We start from the raw sequence: 19,160 nt of genomic DNA, 5'->3' as shown, positions 1-19,160 counted from the left end.
TAGGCCTGCACCTTTACGGAGGTTATTTTTGTTTGCTCAGGACAACAAGGAGGCTGTGACATTGTGTCTCAACCTCTAGGCCTCAGACAGGTGCCCAAGCAGAAGTCCTCTGGCACTGAGACACACATTCACTGCTAGACCTGCAGCTTCTGGCTCCCTGAGCACCAGCTTCGCCTGAGAGCTCATTAGAGACTCACAGCCTCAGGCCCCTCCACAAACCTCCTGAGCTGGAACCTGAATTCCGATCAGTGCATTCCTATGCACGTGGCATTTTGAGAAACACAGACAACATGCTGATTGCACTTGGAGCTGCTGTCTACTTGCTCTAAGATGAGAAACCAAAAGCAGCTACTGGGGCATGAGTGCCACACCAGTGCCGGTGACCTAGTGTGTTCCACGGGACCAGTGGTGTTTCAGACAAATAACTCCCACAAGCTCCTCACCAAGTGTGAGTCGTGAGTGATACCCATCCATTTCCTGATGGGCAAGGTAGCCGCAGGACCATCAGCTGAAAATACAAATGGAAATGTCCATCCTGCGTCCGCAGAGATGCCAGACTCGGTGTTGCTTATGGCATCCAGTTACCGCTGCACCTTCCGTTCCAAATGCCTGTCTCTAGCAGGAAGAACTGAATTAAAGAAGCTTGTTTTCCTAAAAGCTTGAGAAGAAATGCTCGTGGTTAGAAAGAATGTACAAGAACAAGCAAGGGATATTAGCCTTTCATGCTATCCCAGTTACGCCATGGCCTGAGTGGCATTTTTGGCTGTTAAGTTACCTCACTGGAACACACTTGAAGTAAAAGAGGTTACAGAGTTTGTCTGTCCAAAGGTGTGATGATGTTTAGCACATTCCTTTCAGCTTGAGCTACTGGTGTACGTGGATGTCTATCCCGTCAGGCAGTGTGGTACTGTCCCATCAGGTGGTACAAGACACCCAATCAGACAGTCATGCATGGATGCCCCATCATGCAGGTGATCATAACTATAGTGAAGTGTAATTATGTACATCATTATGTGCAGTCAGATCAGAAAACATCCAGAAAGTTATAGCCGCCAACCCTACATGTTTCGTGTACTGCCAGAGACAACATAAGCAGGCAAGGCTTTGGTGACAGCAAGAAAAGGGCACTAAGTCAACATCAAACATGAAAATCCAGAACTTATGGGATGATGAGCTAGGAGGTCATTTTTTTCTTTATAAAATTGAGTTATTGTAGAATCGTGTTATATCATTACATTGAAATTATTAGATGACCATGTGATTTTATCATTGAATGCATAATAAATTAATGTTCTGTCCAAACGTCCGTCTGAAATATGACTCTGACCCTGTGTGGGAATTGTGTCCACATACAGTCCTGCCCAGTTCTCTCTGTGATTCTGATTGCAAACCAAGGTGGAAGAGGATCCAATCACATCACCCCGTCAGGTCAGCACGGAACCTGACCATTAAACAGGATTCACTCCTCATCAACTCAGTTTCTAACCAGATTTGTCACCAAGGCTCCAGTATATTTCTATGTGTAACCATGTGTCATAGGAAGTCAAATGAACTCAGTGAATTAGTACTCACTTGCAAACGAAATTCAGGTCATGTGCTTGGCTTTAAAGTCACAGAGAAATACTTTGGAGTCCCTCAAATGCTAAGATTAACTTTGAGTTAGTAGAGAAGTAGGAGGTAGATTTTGGAATTTGGTCAGAAGCAAACATAAAGAATCAGGGCAGTAAACTAGCGTGCAGGTCAGAGGGGAGGATCCAGTTCACTCGCTTTCTTAGATGCATTTCTGAAGCAGCAGAGTGAGCACAGCTTTGTTTTGGGCTTTCCTTTGAGGTCAGATTGACCTGGACAAGGTGATTCTGAGATCTCGGGTGTTACAGTTGTATCTCTCATTGACTGTCCTGCATGAGATGATGCTGCACCTCAACATGGGGTTTAGTTTTTGTATTTTTAAAGATGATAGTACACTATATCACTTGTTCTCCTGGAGCTTAATGATACTAGCCACAAACCAGGCTTCCCAAGAGGTTCAAATTCCACAAAGTAAAAACTGTAAGGCCATTGCCTCTCCCATCGGGAGGCTGCCTTCCTACAGGGCTGTGCTGGGGACCTGATGACCCCGGGATCAGGGCATCCAGCAGAGGAAGAGCTGGCCTGGAGGTTGCAAGGCTCCACCCTTCTCTTTGAAAGATCTTTTACCCTCCCCAGATGTCCTTCCATCAATTACAATGCTGAACTGAGTTCACGAGGTTTCTGTGTTGTTTCTCCCCACACTTGGTTGTGGGGATGGAAGTGAGGGCCTTCACACTGTGCTGCAGTCCAGCCCCTTCCTTATCATATTTTATTTTAAGAAACTTGTAGTTAAGTTAGGAAGTTGGCCAGGTTGTGGTCACAGTTTTAGTCCTCCTGCCTCAGCCTTCCAGAGTGCCGGGATTACCGACTGTACAATCTAAAAACATCAGGTCCTAGATTCTGCTTTGGACTTTGTTTCATAGAAATTTGTAGGAGTGTTTTTTTCTTCTGAAGATTTTTCTCAGAAATGAAAGGATGTTTCTCTGTTACCTGTTGATAAACACCCTGTCTGTTTGTTGCTTTCTGACTACTGCTGTGTTATTCTTTTTCTCCTTGTTTTTCTTTGCAAATAAACATTGAAAATTGCATAGCAAATATGAAAAGACCAACTGGATGATAGTCTTTAACAACTGAATATTAATATTTCAAAATGAAAACATGAAAAATTTGCATTTTCATAAAAGCAAGTAGATTTGCATTAAGTTGAAGTTAGTTTATAATAGAGCACAAAGGATTAACAGTTATGAATAGGACCCACCAAAAACAGAACAGACCTGTTTTGCCATACTTAACCAAAATAACTGGCCTAACATGGCAATAAATAGTATTGTGTGAATACAGCAAAGCATTATCATTTGAAGCCTGTAACATTAGATGTTTCTTGTTCCCTTTTAGTGTTGGCTTTCTCTTTTTCTCTTTGAGACATGGTGGTTCGGGGTGTGACCCCTGCATCAGAAGCAGGAGGGTAGGGGATTTATGAAAAACCTGCTTTGCTGTGTCTCGCTTATACCGACTGCATCAGAATGTCAGGGAGGCTGTGTATACACATCAGCATTTCATCAGGTTTCCCAGAGTAAACTAACCTTTGAGAATCGATCATTATTCTAAGACATGGAAATGCTATGCAAGAGAAAATGAAGTTAGTTGGCTCTAAGGCATCAGTCAGGCAGTTCTCACGTGGTTGTTAGGTGCTGTCTCCCCCTGAATGAAAGCCTTTTGATATGCATGTGTTTGCTGTGATTGTGAAATTTTGAGTCATAAAGAAATCCCCTCATGACATCAGCTGTAGCATGAACCCAGGAATAGTGCATATACTTACTGATACTTCTTTTCACAGACAATGGATTAAATAGACACTAATAAACTCACTTGTAAATATTCTGATTCAAATCTCCACTGGAGGTCTTTATATTGGTGCTGGCTTTCTCTGTCTGAGACAGATACAGATCGTTCTTCAGGACTGCTCAGTCTGTCTTCTCGTATAGTTCTCTGCTAAAACATAAGACGCTCAAAAAACCCTTTTAAACCACACTGCCGAAACAGTCCACTCTCTTAACGTGTTGTTGCTCTTCCCGTGTCCTACAGGACATTTCTTTGTTACTGTATCTCCATCTGCTTGAATGTGGGGACTCACTTACTATCAGAGCCGGGTCTATTTGAGCACATGGTATCCTCCATCCCTAGAGGTTGCCCAGATATTCAGTAAGTGTGTTGGATAAATGAACGAATGGATGGATGGGGGGGTGGATGGGGGGAGTGGATGGATGGGTGGATAGATGAGTGGTTCAGTATGGATTAATTAGCACACATAATATACATAAAATCTCACATGCAGAAATTTTGTCAAAGTCATTCTAAAAATAATCAACGTTGCATTTTGCTGGTCTGGTGCATCCAGTTGTTGCAGTCTCTGAGCCACTGAGAGCTGACGCAGATGACTGAGAGCACAGGCTGGGTGCTTACTAGTTCGAAAGTGTTTGTTATCTTCAGCATGAAAGTTTAGGTTATGTTCTATCCCATTTTAAGACACATTCTACCTTTTCATACTAATTTCAATATTTTCTTCCCTTAATGGCCCTGTTCTTTATAATTATCCATGAGAAAACAACATATTTTTCCCTAAAAAAAAGAAACATAAAAATTCACATTTTGCAATCATATTTCACAAAATCATCAGAAAAATCTTTGTTTAGACTTCAAACTGAAAGTACCACATTGCTTTTGAAACTTGGATAGTTCATATTAAATATTTGACTATTTTCAAATCAAAAAATGAATATGCAGGAGATGACATCATTTCTTGACTCTGAAATTCTAACCTGAAAATGTTTGTTATTACACTGCATTATTAATTGCAGGGCACTTTTACATGTGTCTCGGCTGTTTCCATGCTCCAAAAATCCCAGGTTGTCCAAATGCGTAGTATCATATCTGCTTTTTTTTACTCTTGAAAAAACTAGGAATCAAAGAGTTTTGTTTATTTGCCTTAATTTACCCGGCTGATGAGAGACATGTCTGGAGCAGAATTCATGCCTGTCTTCTTACAAGCTCTTTGGGCCAACTAGCACAGAAGCAGCAGTGAAATGACAAAGTACTTTAGAATCTGCTTCTGATTATCTCACGTTTGTTTTTTTTGTTGGTTTTTTTTTTTTTTTTTTTTTTTTTGTCTTTTTCATTTTTATCGGTACCAGGGATCGAACTCACGACTGCCTGCTTGCAAGGCAGGTGCTTATGCCGCTGAGCTAAATCCCCAGCCCCGATTACCTCAGTTTTTGAACATCACACGTTCACAGCCCAAACCCACCCTCATTTGCAGAATTTGATCATGAGCCATGATGTCAGGCTTCTGTGTAGCAGTCATTCATACAAATGATATTGTTTGAATAAAGCAAGAAATTATGAGTTGAGGGTAGTAACAGTAGATGCTTATTTTTCCTTTGGCTGCAGCAGTGGCACCAACACAGAGGTGGGGGATGTCTGAGGTCTGCTACTCCTGTTGCCCCGTCTTCCCAGTTCCTTGAGACCTTTGAATGTCTGTCTGTTACTCTGGCACAGGACTGATGCCCATCCTCTTTCCATGCACACCCACACCTCTCTGGAGTGGTCAGCAGTCACGTTACCAGTCTCAGCAGTCCTTCAAATCAGCCTTAGCAGCAAGAAAGAGCTGGCACCGAGGTGTCTGGTCTTCAGAACCTGCCTCAGACCCAGCGTTAGGTCAGCTTGAAGTTTTGCATTGCGAACTCTCTGTATCCTGTAAGCTGAGTGCTTGTTTCCATCATGAGCTTTCAAACCCATTTTCAGAAGCAAATTGTGCCTGAAGATTGCCAGTGCTTGAATTCCCGAGCTCCCTACTTTGAAATGTGAAGAGGAGAAATAGGAAGAGCAGAGAAAAAGAAAAGCATATGGTCAAATTAAAATATTAACACCACAATTCTTGCAGAAACTGAAACACGTTGCTCTTACAGGATGTCTGTCTGCTGTGAAGGGGGGTTTTCAGTAGGTGTTTTTGGTCTTCTCTTCGGTCCGCCCGTATTTCAACTGCACTTTGCCATTCTGCAGTTCTGAGCCTTAGTGTGGCCAAGGTCGAGTTCCCAGACTTGACCCCACCCAACTCACTGGCAAGGACCCTTCGCCTTGACATCTGTGGCATTGGGACCAAATCAAAGTTTCCTCCGCATTTTTCTTGTTATAATAGCGTCACTCCAGTCCCTGACAAAGACGTAAATGGTTATGAATGGTGTTTTGAGTTCAACACATTGATCAGGACTGTTGAATAGACCTAGTGGTTGAAAGAAAAGTCCTACGAAAGAAAAGCACATTTTCTTTGAATCAGCAAATACATACAGCCTCTAGAGAAATGTGGGTACATATTCCCAGAACTGGATGTGAGAAACTTTTTCTTGAATTTTCCCCACACAAAATAGACCTTGTGAGTTGAGCTGTGAGCACGCAGTCTCTCGAGCAAGAGCAGCAGAAGACATGCATTTTTGCAGTGGCACCTTAACCTCTGACCCCTGGCCTTTCTTCCATATTTCAGTCTTCTCTGTGTCTTTTGCTAAAAACTGTGCCTCCCCGCGAAATACCGAAACCTGATCACAATGGTAAAATGAAGCATAAGTTACACGGCTTTTAAAATGCCTAAGCTCGCTCGGTGCTCTGCATGATGCTGAAATGTGCAATTATGTTTTGCACGAGTGTTTTTCCCAGGGATACACTATGTGCTTAAAGTTTTGCAGCAGCAAGTTTTTAGGAGAAAATACACCGTATGCTGTTCAAATATTTAACAATTTTATAATCATAAGATTCCTTTATTGATATCAGCAGATCAAAAATATAATAGCCACAGATGCAGACTTTGGCTTAACATGTTAGCTTCTTGCCTGGGATCTGTGGCCATTAATTTGATTAATGGCACTAATTAAAAGTTCCTAATATCCAGGACATGCTTGTAACAGGAGGATTTTCACTTCTGCCCTAAGATAGTGTCTCTGAAGCTCCACAGCTCTTCTTGTTCATCCTTGGGTGCTTTTGAATCATAGAACAAAGCATGGATGATAAAGTTACCAGGCTACATCTACCAAGGATGGTTGACTACACAGTGTTGTGATGCAATCACTGATCCTGTTTTTAAAACCTTTTGAATCCTTCAAATATTATCAGAACCTTTGGGAGTAAGAATTGACAGCAGGAAATGTAGGTGTATTGTACATAAATATTCCTGGAGAATCCAAGCATGAGATAATATTCAGGATGGTATTGGCATTTGGGAAATCAGATCCAGCAAGGCTAATTATGCAAAACAGTTATTTCGCATCTATCATTCATCTCAACACTATCTAAATCAGAAATTACTTAATTATAGCAAAGAGAAAGGTAAGGAACTTACCTGCCCTGCTTCTTTCCTCCCCTCAAAACAGTCAATGCTTTTTATTAATACAGAATTCATAGAGTTCCTGGCATTACCTTCATCATTCAGAACTGTTTTCTGTTTATTGAAATTGAGGGCAGCCTGTGCTAAATGCATCAGTAAACATTTGTGTGTCAGTGACTTGAAAATATTTAAATGCCTTTTTCCTCAAATCCACTCCATGGGAATATTCACATTGCCTGGTAATATGTTCATAGGGAAACAGCAGTATCATTGAGCATTTAAAGACTTTAGCTTTCCAGTGGCCTCTAGAGAAGGCATTGATCGAGCAGAAAGATGGAGCGGTGTCCCAGACCCCATTAAGCTCCAAGAACTCCAACAGCCAGTAGCTTGAGGCTGGAGTTGAGGAGAGCTCAGAACTTGAGCTATTGGAGGTAGTTAGCATTCACTTCCTGATGGGTGTTAGTTTAACAGATTTCGCTGAAGGGTCATTCATGCAGCATGCTGTGGTCTCTTTGGCCCTTGTTCCTCTCCTCCCTTCTCCATGGACAGTGGAGGGACCTTGCTGCCCCAGGGCCCTCTCATGGTGCAGTTCCCCTGTCGTTTCTCCTCTCAGTATTAACCAGTGTCTTCCTTACTGTCTGTCAGCTCATCCTTGGAGCCTTGGTTCATAGGAGTTCACTTTCTTGAAATATAGAGGCTGCTTTAAGCAACATATTCACAGTCCCTGGTCTACTATGGGCTTCTTAGCGACACTTCCCCCCATGCTATGCATGAAGTGTCACAAATGAAAATTCACAAATGCAGGAAGCCAAATTTATAAACAAACCACTTAGTAACAATCATTTGGGTCTTTCAGAAGAGGGTAGCTGAATGCAGATGCTTTTGTTTGGAGGCAGAGTAGAGGAAAACATAGCTCACACATCTTTTTCTTTACTCTCTGCTTCTCTCAGGGATTAGGCTGCTGTTCAGTCTGAACCTTTGGAGCTCATCTGCTGTCCCAGGAAAAAGTGTTGTGGAAACAGATCCCAGGCCACTTTTCAGGAACAGCGTCAGGATGGCTTAGCCACTGTGGTTTATTTGTTTGCTCAGCTTTAAAATAATTTCGCCTGTACAGTTTACAGCGAAAGGGCTATTCGGGTTGGCCCTATGCCTGATTCCTTCAATGAAGAACCCAGTTCGATCCATCAGGCGTGAGCAAAGCCATGTTTCTCTGCTCTTGCTCAATGCGAATTCTCCTCAGGGACACTGTCACCCTCACAGTGACATCAGCTTTAGGAGCAAAGCAGGGCAGCTGGACGCTGCTGATAAGCTGATTAGCTTGACAGGCCACTGCCGTTTCTGGTTCTTCATTTTGGTTTTGTGCAAATTTCAATCATTCTAACCTCCTCAAAATTTCAAATATCGTTAGGTAAAATTCGGTTTGAATGCTAGTTGAGCCTTAATGCACGGTGTTAATGCATTTCAGCTGGATCCAGAGCCTCGTACAGCAGCCAGCATGGGCACCTGGGCCCTGAGCTGCGGGCCCTGCAGTCCCCAGAGCACCACATAGACCCCATCTATGAAGACCGTGTCTATCAGAAGCCCCCTATGAGGAGTCTCAGCCAGAGCCAAGGGGACCCTCTGCCGCCCACACACACCGGCACCTACCGCACGAGCACAGGTGTGTATGAGGGACCCTGCTTGGTTTGTCCACAGGGGTGGGATTCCTTGGGTGTGTGTATGTGTGTGTGTGTGTGTGTGTGTGTGTGTGTGTGTGTGTGAGTGTGTGAGACCACTCTTTCTATCATCACTTGATCTGCGTCCACTGGTGTCCATGAGGATAACAGTGGAAACACAATATGACCGCCTGTGCCTGCCTGCCTGGGCGTCCTCTGAACTCGGGAAACACAGTGGGGTTGTCAGCTTATTCTGTCAAGAAGGAAAAATTAAAAGAAGTGATATCCAGGTTGCATAAATCCTTATTAACTTATCTAATAAGTATTCCAAGAAAGCCCATCTTTTATAAGGACATAAAACAGCTAAGGCCTGATCATGGTAAAAGTATTTCTTAATGGTGTAGTCTACTTGTTTGGCAAGCTTAGGGGAAAATGTTTAGTAAAAGCGTCATGTATTTAGAATTGGATTCATACACACTAATAGATGGGATCATGTGAAATTGTTTAAAGGTTGGAGCTGGTGGTTGCATATGATTCAATCAGCTGTGAAGCCTTCCTGGATTGCATGTGTATTTTTAATTATACACAGCCATTGGGCACATGAAGAAAGACAAGTGTTTTATAGCATGTGTGACCATTTGCAAAATAACCGGTCTAATGTTCTGATTATATTGCTAGAGAACCCTTACCCTAACTAGAGAATCAATACAATTAAAACATGCTAGTCACCTCACTTGTTTTAAAGCCCCCTCCCTGCTACGCGGACAGCGGCAGAGGCCTTGCTGGTTTGCAGACAGTATAGCTCTCTCCCTCGGCACCTGTGTGTGTGACTGCCCACAGGACTGAGGCGTGGGATAGCTGGATCTCTGTCCTGAAAGGTGGGACTCAGAGCTCTGCAGGCTGGGGGTATTGTAACTTCTAGTGACCACGGAGTACGGTATGGCAATTGTGTTAAACTGCTTTATGATGCTAAATTACATGTTTGAAATCCAAGCAACCTAAGCTACTTTTATAGTTGATTATTGATATTTAAATTTCTCAGTTGCGCTTTTTCATAAAACACTTCTTACACTATTTTTGACATCATAAATGCCATCCAGTGTTAATAATACATATCTCGATTTAGATGAAAAGGAATACCCATTTATTCTTCTGTCAGATCTCTCTCACCTTCAGCCTGCTACATTCGCTTCTATCTGGAGTTGAGTTATTTGAACATTGGGTTTTTGCATATAATCAAGTACGGTAATCATATTTCCATGCATCCCTTGTTGAAAAAGAGGTAAGAACCTCAGTGACATTCAGTACCTAATTTGAATAAAAACTGACAACAAGAGGGTTTATTGATTCTCTGTTCCATATTCATATGCTCTTAGAATTTTCTCTTGTTAATAAACTTCTGAAGATTTAATGAAAAATGGGCTACAATAAGAAAGAACTTAACTCATCTATCACACATGAAAAATACCAGAAGATGTACATGCTCTAACGAAACAAAACACAAAGGTGGCATCTTCTGCGAACAATAGCCCAGGGTCAGATCTCGTTCCACACCTGTGGTAGTAACGCCTAAGAGCTGAGAATGACTATTGCATGATTAAATGATTGTGAAAACATCACAAGATGAGGAAAGCTTTGTGATAGGAAAAAGAGCACGAAATGCAAATTCCAGGGCCATAAAGGAGGTGTGGTTGTGCAGCCTGGCCATTGTTGTGCAGCCAGCTGGCCACTCTGGTGCAGCCCCCTGCTGCTGCAGCTCCACAGCAGAGCCCTGAAGTGAGAGGCAGAGACCACCACCTGCAGATCCTGTTCCAAGACATCCTTGAAGAGCTCTCCCTGCACCAACAGGGCTTTCCTGTTGTCCCTAAGGGCAGGCTACAAGGTCCTCAAAGCCCTTCCAAGGAGAAGGTCTGTCCACCTCAGATCTTCTCCAGCAGCTGCCAAGGTCAGGACATCCAAGCATCCAAAACCTGATGTAGACTTGCACCTTTGGCATCAGGAGACTTTTTAAGAAAATGTGATGACGTATGTAATACTATGGAAGTTTCCAGAAGCATATGAGTAGACTTTGGGGAAAGTAGTAGAGAAAGAGAAGCCACCTTTTGTAGCATTTGCGCATAAGCTGCAAGCTCTCTCCCTGCACTGCTCGGGCAATGCACAGCCATGCCTGGTCCTCAGTGAACTCACACTTTCCCTTGTGAGACGCTTCTCACAAGTGTCTCTGTGTCAGAGCCTGCCTGTTGAGACAGGGAGAGGTATCTGTGTCCCTTTTACTTACAAAGTGAAAGCATGCTATCTAACATTACATTTTGTATAGTTTAGCTCAGACCTGAAGATAGAAATTACAAAAGAGGGGAAGTTCAAAGTAGTTATAAAATAGATAGAAATATTCTGAAGTAGCTTCCCAGGATGTGAGAGGGTCGCCCTTCATGTGCTCTGCATTGCTCAGTCCACACTGGAGACCCCTGGGCAAATCTCAAGAGGCTGCTGGGTACCTATCCTTTGGAAGAAGAGGACAGATTCTTGCAAAGACTGTTAGACACGTAGCATTCCGGGGTACCGACTGTTAGCTCAGATTGGGGGCTGACGTTAGTCTTGTCTTTCTGTTCTTAACTAATAGGCCCTCAGCAGGAGCTGCTTCATTTCTAACTCAGAGTATCTCACACAAGGATTCAGGGAGAGTGGGACAAGGAGATGGAAACCCACTTGGTTCACACTAGTAAGTCCACTTTTGGAAATGAAGAAAAGTGTGAGATATCACAATAATTAGGGAATGACCAATTGCATGTAGATTCAGACCCATAAGAGAGGATAAAGTTACTCAAACATACCAAAAATCCAGGCCATGGCTATGTTCAGGGGCTGTTGGAGTGCTTTAGACAGATGTGTTAATCCCCAGAATAACCCCAGCGTAGAGATGATACAATGTTACTCCTTTTATAAATGAGGAAGCTGTCTGAGCTATAGCACAGAGATGTTGTCCAGTGTCACACAGATTACATGGACTCAGCCTTTAAAAGCTCCGCACCCGAGCAGTCTTGCACCAGATCGCAGGCTTGATTGACCAAATTTCTAAATATCATCATTTAAAAATAAAATAAATACAGTCTGTCTTAACCTCTGGAGCTTCATGGTTTTAGAGGTCCCGGTAATTGCATAGTATCTGTTGAAGACACTGTATTAGGTGCTCTGGAGGATCCAAAAAAGCTTAAAATCTACTCCATGTTACCGATTGTGTTTTGTTTAGTTTCAGAGAAAGACACAAAACATATGCAAAGTTAACTGGCACTGAATGCAGAAGGCTTAAAGGATCAGTAACTGCTCCAGACAACAGGAAAGACAAAGCATTAACAACGTGCGGTGTCTTCCCTTGCTGGGTAACAAGCAGCTCCACTTTCTTCCCTACCTAGGATAAGGGGTGGAGCTGTGCCCATCTCCTCTCCTGCCTTCTGAGGATGCCTGCCTCTGGTCACAGGACACAGCAGGCAGTGGGCAAGAGGGTTTGTACCTCGGCCATCCTTGGTAGTTCAGTTCTGCTGCAGTACTCTGTCAGCTCGGTCTCCCTAGTGTCACGATCCAACTCCGTGCTGGCTGTCTCTACCTCTCTGTCTCTGTCTCTGTTTTGTCTCTCCCTCTTCCTCTCTATTTCTCCCTCTCTGCCTCTCTCTCTCCCCTTCCCCACCTTGCCCCATGCCGCCTTGGGCATCCCATGGATGCTATGAGCAGTAGACTTCGCAGGCAGCAGGCAGACCGCAGGCTGCCCAGAGGTGGCTGTGCAGAGAAGGCCAGACTACTCCTTCAGACACTGAAGATCATGGTGAAGCCCCTGCGCTCCCCACCTGCAGCGTCTCGGGTAGCGCTCCCGCTCCTGCCAGCATCTTCCGTCCCTCCTCTGACCTTCCTTCTCTGTCTCTTCTCCTGCTCTAAGTAAGCCCCCCTTGCCTGTTACTTTCTTATGGAGACATCAACTCAAATGAAGCCCCTGTTCTACCTTTGGGCATTCGGAAAGGTCCTCTCAGCTGTCTTGGACTATAAGCTATCCCACCGTGCTAGAGACCTCACAACCATGTTTTCAGAAGTACTTAGATACCTGTTGGAAGATCCAAGTCCTACTCCCATCTCTCACCTCTGCTGCAGGTCTAGGGCTGGTGAGACCTGCTGGTGAATCCCTTCACACTGGAATCTGTAAGACTGCATGAAGCTGAGCAGCCACCAGATCTATTAAGGCCATGTCCCAGGATGTAGACTATGTCAGACTGAAGGGGTCTTCTGTCCCACTGCAGACTCCAGTGCTGTCCTACCCAGACTCCCCACCACTGCGAGACAGGACTGCAGCCCAGTTCCTCCACCCAGGCCAGCAGGAGGAGTGCAGCAGTGTGGCCATCCTCCCAGCCCTGTGCGCCCTAAATGTGCCATGGCAGGGACACACGAAGTAAAGCCTCACCCCCTGCCCAAGGACAGTGAGTGGGAGACAAAGCCAGCCTGGCAGCCCCAGAGATCTGCAGGTGGGGCTCTCAGAGAGCACCAGTCACCAGAGATGCAAACCACTGCTTTATCTCAGGGGCCTTGGGGGAGGAGGGGCTGACAGAGCAGGGGGTTACTCTATGTGGACAGGGAGGCGGAGGTGTGAACCACAGCAGAAATGGCAGATGTGCTTTTCCAGGACCTTCTGCCTGGTCCCTGGCCTGTGTCACGAACCATCAGAAGGCACTGTAGTGTCTCAGGTGTCTGTTTAGATGAAACCCACATCTCCTCTGAGAGGATGGGGTTGGCCCTAGAGCCTATACGGTCAGGAGTCCAGCACAGTGAGGAATGTGTGAATGGCTATTGAAAAGTCCATGGAGCAGAAAGAAAATAACAGGGATTCTTATTTCAAACTCAAAAGGATGAATGGCTGTCTACTTAGAAGCCATTCGATCGACACAAACGCTGAACTCTGACACCCTTAAACACACCTCTCTAAGCCAGGGACCACAGCCCGGGTCTGCTGTGACACTGTAGTCACGGAGATTCCTTTTGGATAAATGGGACGCTGAGAGTGCAGCTTCTGTCACCTAAGTGCCAATGCGTAATGAGCAAAGAGCTGCCAGTGGGTTGCCAGGAGAAAACCCACTGAATATCTTCAGGAGGTCGGCAGGTGCTGCACAGGAGAGGATGCAGTGAGACTATTTGCACGTGGAGAAAGTACTTGTTTAACACCTTATTCTCTGCAAGACTAGCCAATACTCAATACAGTCATAAAGTGATTACATAGGACCCTCCTATGCATAAAATTTATCATGATTCCATAATATATAAGTAATAGTCTAGTATCACTATGCTTCCCTTTAAAATCACAGTTGGTTCCAACAAAAGTGTGGATTACTACCAGTTTATTACCAATTAAATGTTGATACTTCAGGCTATAAAACTGAGTACTTCTCATTAGAGCACATTGAATGAGATCCTCTATAACCTCTTAGTTGAGATAGTCACCTTTTGTGGCCCAGAATCAGGAGCACACTATTATCCAATCATAAATTTTACATAAGCTTAATTATAAATATCATCTGAAAAACAAAAAGAAATTCCAATTGATTACGTGAATCAATTCAGGTTAGTGTAAATATAATGCCTAGTTGTAGCTGAAGGTGCTTACTGTTTGCTAACAGAACAATTCATTGATAAGTTAAAATGCAGCAAGCCGTGTTGGTGTGTGAATGAATCCTGAGGACAAGGTTGATTAATGCCAGTGATGAATGCTCATAATGACAGATGACACCACCAGCTTTGTTCGGACGGATGCACCCCAGGTCCCTGGAAGGCACGCCATGGGATGCTTTCAGTTACATCAGAAAGCATGACAATATTAAGAGGCACAAAAACCGAGGATGAGATGCCAGCTAAACACTGAGAGGGACTTCACCTGATGCTAGGCTGGATTGCGAGAAGAATTAAAGATATCACCAGAAGATTGGTCACCATGAGTCCACACTGCAGATTAGCATGTTTCCACCCCACACTGGACATTTCCAATCAGTTAGAAAACCTGAAAAGCTCTATTATTGATTTATTTTACTGCTCCAGTTCAGGGATGTTTTAAGTTTGTAGAAGAATGGCTAGGTCAAGATCATCACCACGTGGATTTTGCTTGAAATGGGAATGCTTATTGGCTAAACGAAAGTTATCCTAGCACCTGCGGTCTGAGATCTACCAGACATCCAGGCCATGTCTCTGAATCTTGGAGCCTCAGCCAGCTAAGCCGCTTTGAGCACATAAGCTTTCTCAGGATTTCTTTTGGGGCTTCTGTTTTCAACAAGTGAACACTGGAATTCATAAAGAACATAACAGGCCTTTTAGACCATAACCACGTACTGTTAGGTACTTGATAGAAAGGAATTTTGAGCTTAAAAAAGGGGAGCAGATATTTTCCAGGGCTCATTCTGTTCGTCAGCCAACCCCTTTACGCATCCAGCTCTGTGTCCACACAGCTGAGCTCCTGTGAGGCACTCTGACAAGCTCAACCCATTTAGCCACGGGCAGCTAGGAAGCTGACCTCAGTTAGCAGGACTCCTTCTCCTCACCACCTTCCTCTCTGTCACCCTGTGACAGGTTTGCTCAGCCCTCTCACCCTACCCTAGGCAGTCCACCATGCATACTCTCCCACCCATCCCATTTCCATTTTTATGGAAAACCCTATCCAAGGACCTCCATCTGGGTCCATTCTTTTTACTGTTTAAGCCAACTCTGCTTCATTCTCTGCAAGGAAGAAGCCAAAGAAAATGACAGTACAGATGCCAAGGGACACTAAATTAGAGTAAATTACCTAGGTAATAAGGTTTAAGACGACACAGGGTCTCACATTAAGTTTTGGACTTTATTTTTCTGTTAGACATACTGCATTTCAGAGTGTGTGCACAGCGTTAACTGGGCCTACTGCCTCCGTGTAGGGGACAGTTATAGATCAGAACAGTATCACAGGTACGCCCTGCAGTTGGAAGTCACCTTTCCTCCTCCCCTGTGCCCGTGATCCTTTACCAGCTCATTTGCAGAATCCAGAGGAGCTGGACCTGCCACATTGAGTTGTAGATGGCATTGTGTATGTAAGCTCATAGCACGGTGGCTAACACAATAGGAGATTCCACATAAATATAACACTTGTTACCTTTTTCTTGTTTCTAGGCAGTGTAGGCATCCATTCAAAACAGGAAATGAGCTTGGATGTTTGAAGAGCTTGGCCATATCAGTGTCCAGAATAACTACCATCGCACATGAAAGATTAGAGGAAATCAATACATTAAACATGCATACCAGTGTGTATAAAAGCATATGTACACAGGACTAAACATGTAGATTTTTTTTATTTTCGTTTATGGATTCATTGTTTGTATTTCAGCTTTTATGCCACATTCCGGAGACCTATTCACATCTGTCACTGTGCGTAGCTTTTACGTGAATGAAACAGCAGCCATTGCTAAATATGAAAAAGATCCTATTAACCACTCAGTGTTTTTCCTGTTAATTCATATTGTATTTTCACCTTATTTTTGAATATTGCAGGACAAAACCATGGCAATGGGACAGACATTTACATCTTTTTCTCTTTCAAATACATCGACAATATATTTACCCAGGTCATCTCACATGTTTGGGACACGATGGTGTGGGCGTGTGCCCTCTGGTGACCCCTGCATGCCTCCCCTTCCAATAAAAAGCATCAGAAACAACATCAGCACTGGTGATCCCATTGCTACACATCATGGGCTGAATACCTCTTCCACAAGAATAGCACTATATGAAATTGAAGATTATACTAAATTTATCCCCGAGTATTTTCTCATTAAGTTTAGCACGGGTCAGTTCATGACAAATGCAGGAAAAAATATTTAATTAATTAAGTGTATGGGTACCTTTGAGGTATAGATAATGATCACATTTATCATGGGGTCAGCACCCCTGCTGATGCAGCTTGATTCTTTTTTTTTTCCCTCCATTCTCCTCCACTTCCTTCATCACTTCTTCTCTTTCTTATTTATGGAAGCTTTGTTTCCGTTTTCTCCTTCTTTTACTCTTTTCTCTTCATTTCTTTCCCCCTCCCTCACCCCCTTTCCCACCTGCACATTCTCACCCTCGTTCACAATACCGGGTGTTTCCTGCTCAGTTCTTCATGACAGTGGTGGGGGAATATGCCAACTCAGGGCTTGAGAGTCCTCTTCGCTGAAACAGTGGCGTTGACTTCTGTCTCAGAGCGTGTGGGCCACATTTTCCAGCCCACTGTCATAGTTTAAGCCACTCCTACCTTCTGAGCTTGCAGTGGAGATGTTCTTTAATGATCTCATTGCATGCTTATTTTGTATTTATCTAGGTAACACATGTAAGTGTGTGTTATGGGTTCATATTTATCTGCACATGGGAGTATATGTGTGCATAAAAAAATCAAAGATAAACAAAAATGTTTTCTTTCTCTTTGTTGAACCCTGCAATACAATACAATACAATACAAATTAACAAGAAAAACACTGAGTGATTAATAGAAATAGGTTCTTTTTGATATTTAGCAACATATTCCGCACCACACGTTTCTTACTATGTAATCAGGTTCTTAATATTTTATTCAACTCTTTTTGCCCTTTTTGCTTTTAACCATCATTCCTGAAGCAGCATTTTATTTTTCTAAAAGACTGAATCACCCCCTCTTTCAAATGTAACATGTAAAGCATCTCTGCTTCTCCTTGATAAGCTAGGACTTTATTTGTGTAGCTGTACAGAAAATAAACAGATCTTTTACTGAAAATAAACAGATCTTTTACATCAGCAGCATAGGTGTATGTTGAAGTGTCAGGTCAGCTGCAGAAGAGTGCTCTCCTCAGACCTCCCCAAAGAGACCTGCAGCACAGTTCAGAGGCCTGAGAGCTCCTCAGGCCAGAAGGGGCTGTTTGCAGAGCAGGAGAGGAGAGGGGAGGCGTGTGTTTACAGAGCTGATGAGGCATCTTCCCCAGTTCAGGTGGATATAGCAATGCTGGGAAGGGGTCAGTGGAGCTCAAAAATGCAAATAAGAGGTTTAAATGGGCAGGAAGTCAGGGAAAGTGTGTGAAGGGAACGTCTTCTAACAGCATTCACCTATCCACGTCCATGGACCAGCATTGATCATCTACGTCACTACAAGACCCCAAGAGTCCACACAGGGGCTGGGGATTTAGCTCAGCGGCATAAGCACCTGCCTTGCAAGCAGGTGGTCGTGAGTTCGATCCCTGGTACCGATAAAAATGAAAAAGACAAAAAAAATATATAGTGAAATCAAGAGTCCACACAGAAAGGTTGAATTGAACCTGAATTTCACCCTGATAATACACTTGCAGTACCCTAAAATACTAGTTTCAGCATTTTGGTGCAGCTAATAATAGCTCATGTATTTAACATTTTCTGGATATGAGTTATTAACACTTCTTATGCATTGAAAATGAGCAGTGACATCATGGATTCATCAGATCATTTTTTTATGTATGCTAAAAAATCAAGGAGTTTCTAGTTACACTTCTGAAGATTGACTGGAGATCTGTTAAATGTCTACGCATTTTGATCTATATGATTACTGAATCTGTTCTTTAATAGTTTTCCTCCCCCTTCGTACTGATGTTTTGTGTTTTCATTGCATGGCCAACCTTTAATTCATTTCAACTGAGCAGTACAAGTTTGCGTTCTGATTTTACATTTTGAAATTCTCATCAGCTATCTTACTGATTGTCACATACAAGAAGTTTAAGCAATGGATTGAGGGGTAATGTTCCTGAAGGGCCATTGATTGAAGCCACAATTACAAAAATGGTTTTGGGCTCTTAAAGTATGAGCTCTCTGAAACTGGTTTATCCCCTTAAGATTTCTTGGCCCAAACGCCTTTTTGTCATTGATGAAACTAAGACTCAAAGCACTTTTTAAAAATAAAATTGTAGCAATTATATGCATGGTTACTCTATGATTTTTCTAAAAAATGAACAGTATTCGATTTTTGGCGTCAACTTTTCTGCGTATTTCTCCTGCATGTCTCAGTAAATTCTATTTAATGAGAGTAGTTAGTTAACTTACCAATTGGTAGCAGTTTTGTAAATATATAATCTGATATTTACTTGGCTAATTTCTATTCTAAGCCCATCCTCACACTCCCTTTGATAGACATTTCTCTTAACTCTATCTAGGCTTTTCATCATTTTTCTAAATTTGCTTGCCCTATGAGTCATTTAGTAATATGTACCTTTGAAATTTTAAACCAATTCCAGCAGCTGCGGTGGTAGAAAGTACTAGAGTTCTCTTCCAAATAGGTAACAGCCAGCCTCTAGCACATCACTGTGAGCCATCGTTTCCCACGATAAAGTAAGAGTGGTCTTTTTACCCACTTCTTGGAGGAAATTTGAGTCCATACAATTAAAGCATTTACAACAGCACCCAAAACCCAGCAGAGGATGTTTGTCTGATTTCCAGAGCGAGTACCTTTCACCAAGAAGCCATGTATGTAATTCCTTCGTCTAATGTTGTTGACTTCAGCTTTAATAGTGGTGGTAGTTATGACCCAGTGACTTAGTATTTTCTCT

General features: G+C 43.1%; 1 protein-coding gene across 7 annotated transcripts in view; it reads left to right on the top strand.

Moving 5' to 3' along the window:
* The window catches only part of Ctnnd2 (catenin delta 2), an 813,816-nt gene that overhangs the window by 488,594 nt on the left and 306,062 nt on the right, over positions 1–19,160 (top strand). For all 7 annotated transcript variants that reach the window (XM_063257972.1, XM_063257971.1, XM_063257974.1 and 4 more), the window contains one exon: positions 8,406–8,600. In XM_063257972.1, the coding sequence (XP_063114042.1) occupies positions 8,406–8,600 (195 nt within the window). The remainder of the gene's footprint in view (positions 1–8,405; positions 8,601–19,160) is intronic.

This window comes from Cavia porcellus, unplaced genomic scaffold (assembly GCF_034190915.1).
Source record: "Cavia porcellus strain 051 isolate PalLab524CR breed Dunkin Hartley unplaced genomic scaffold, mCavPor4.1 scaffold_11, whole genome shotgun sequence".
NCBI classification, from domain to species: Eukaryota; Metazoa; Chordata; class Mammalia; order Rodentia; family Caviidae; genus Cavia; species Cavia porcellus.
The sequence above is the reverse complement of the archived record's forward strand: the minus strand, read 5'-3'. Positions and strand labels throughout refer to the sequence as shown.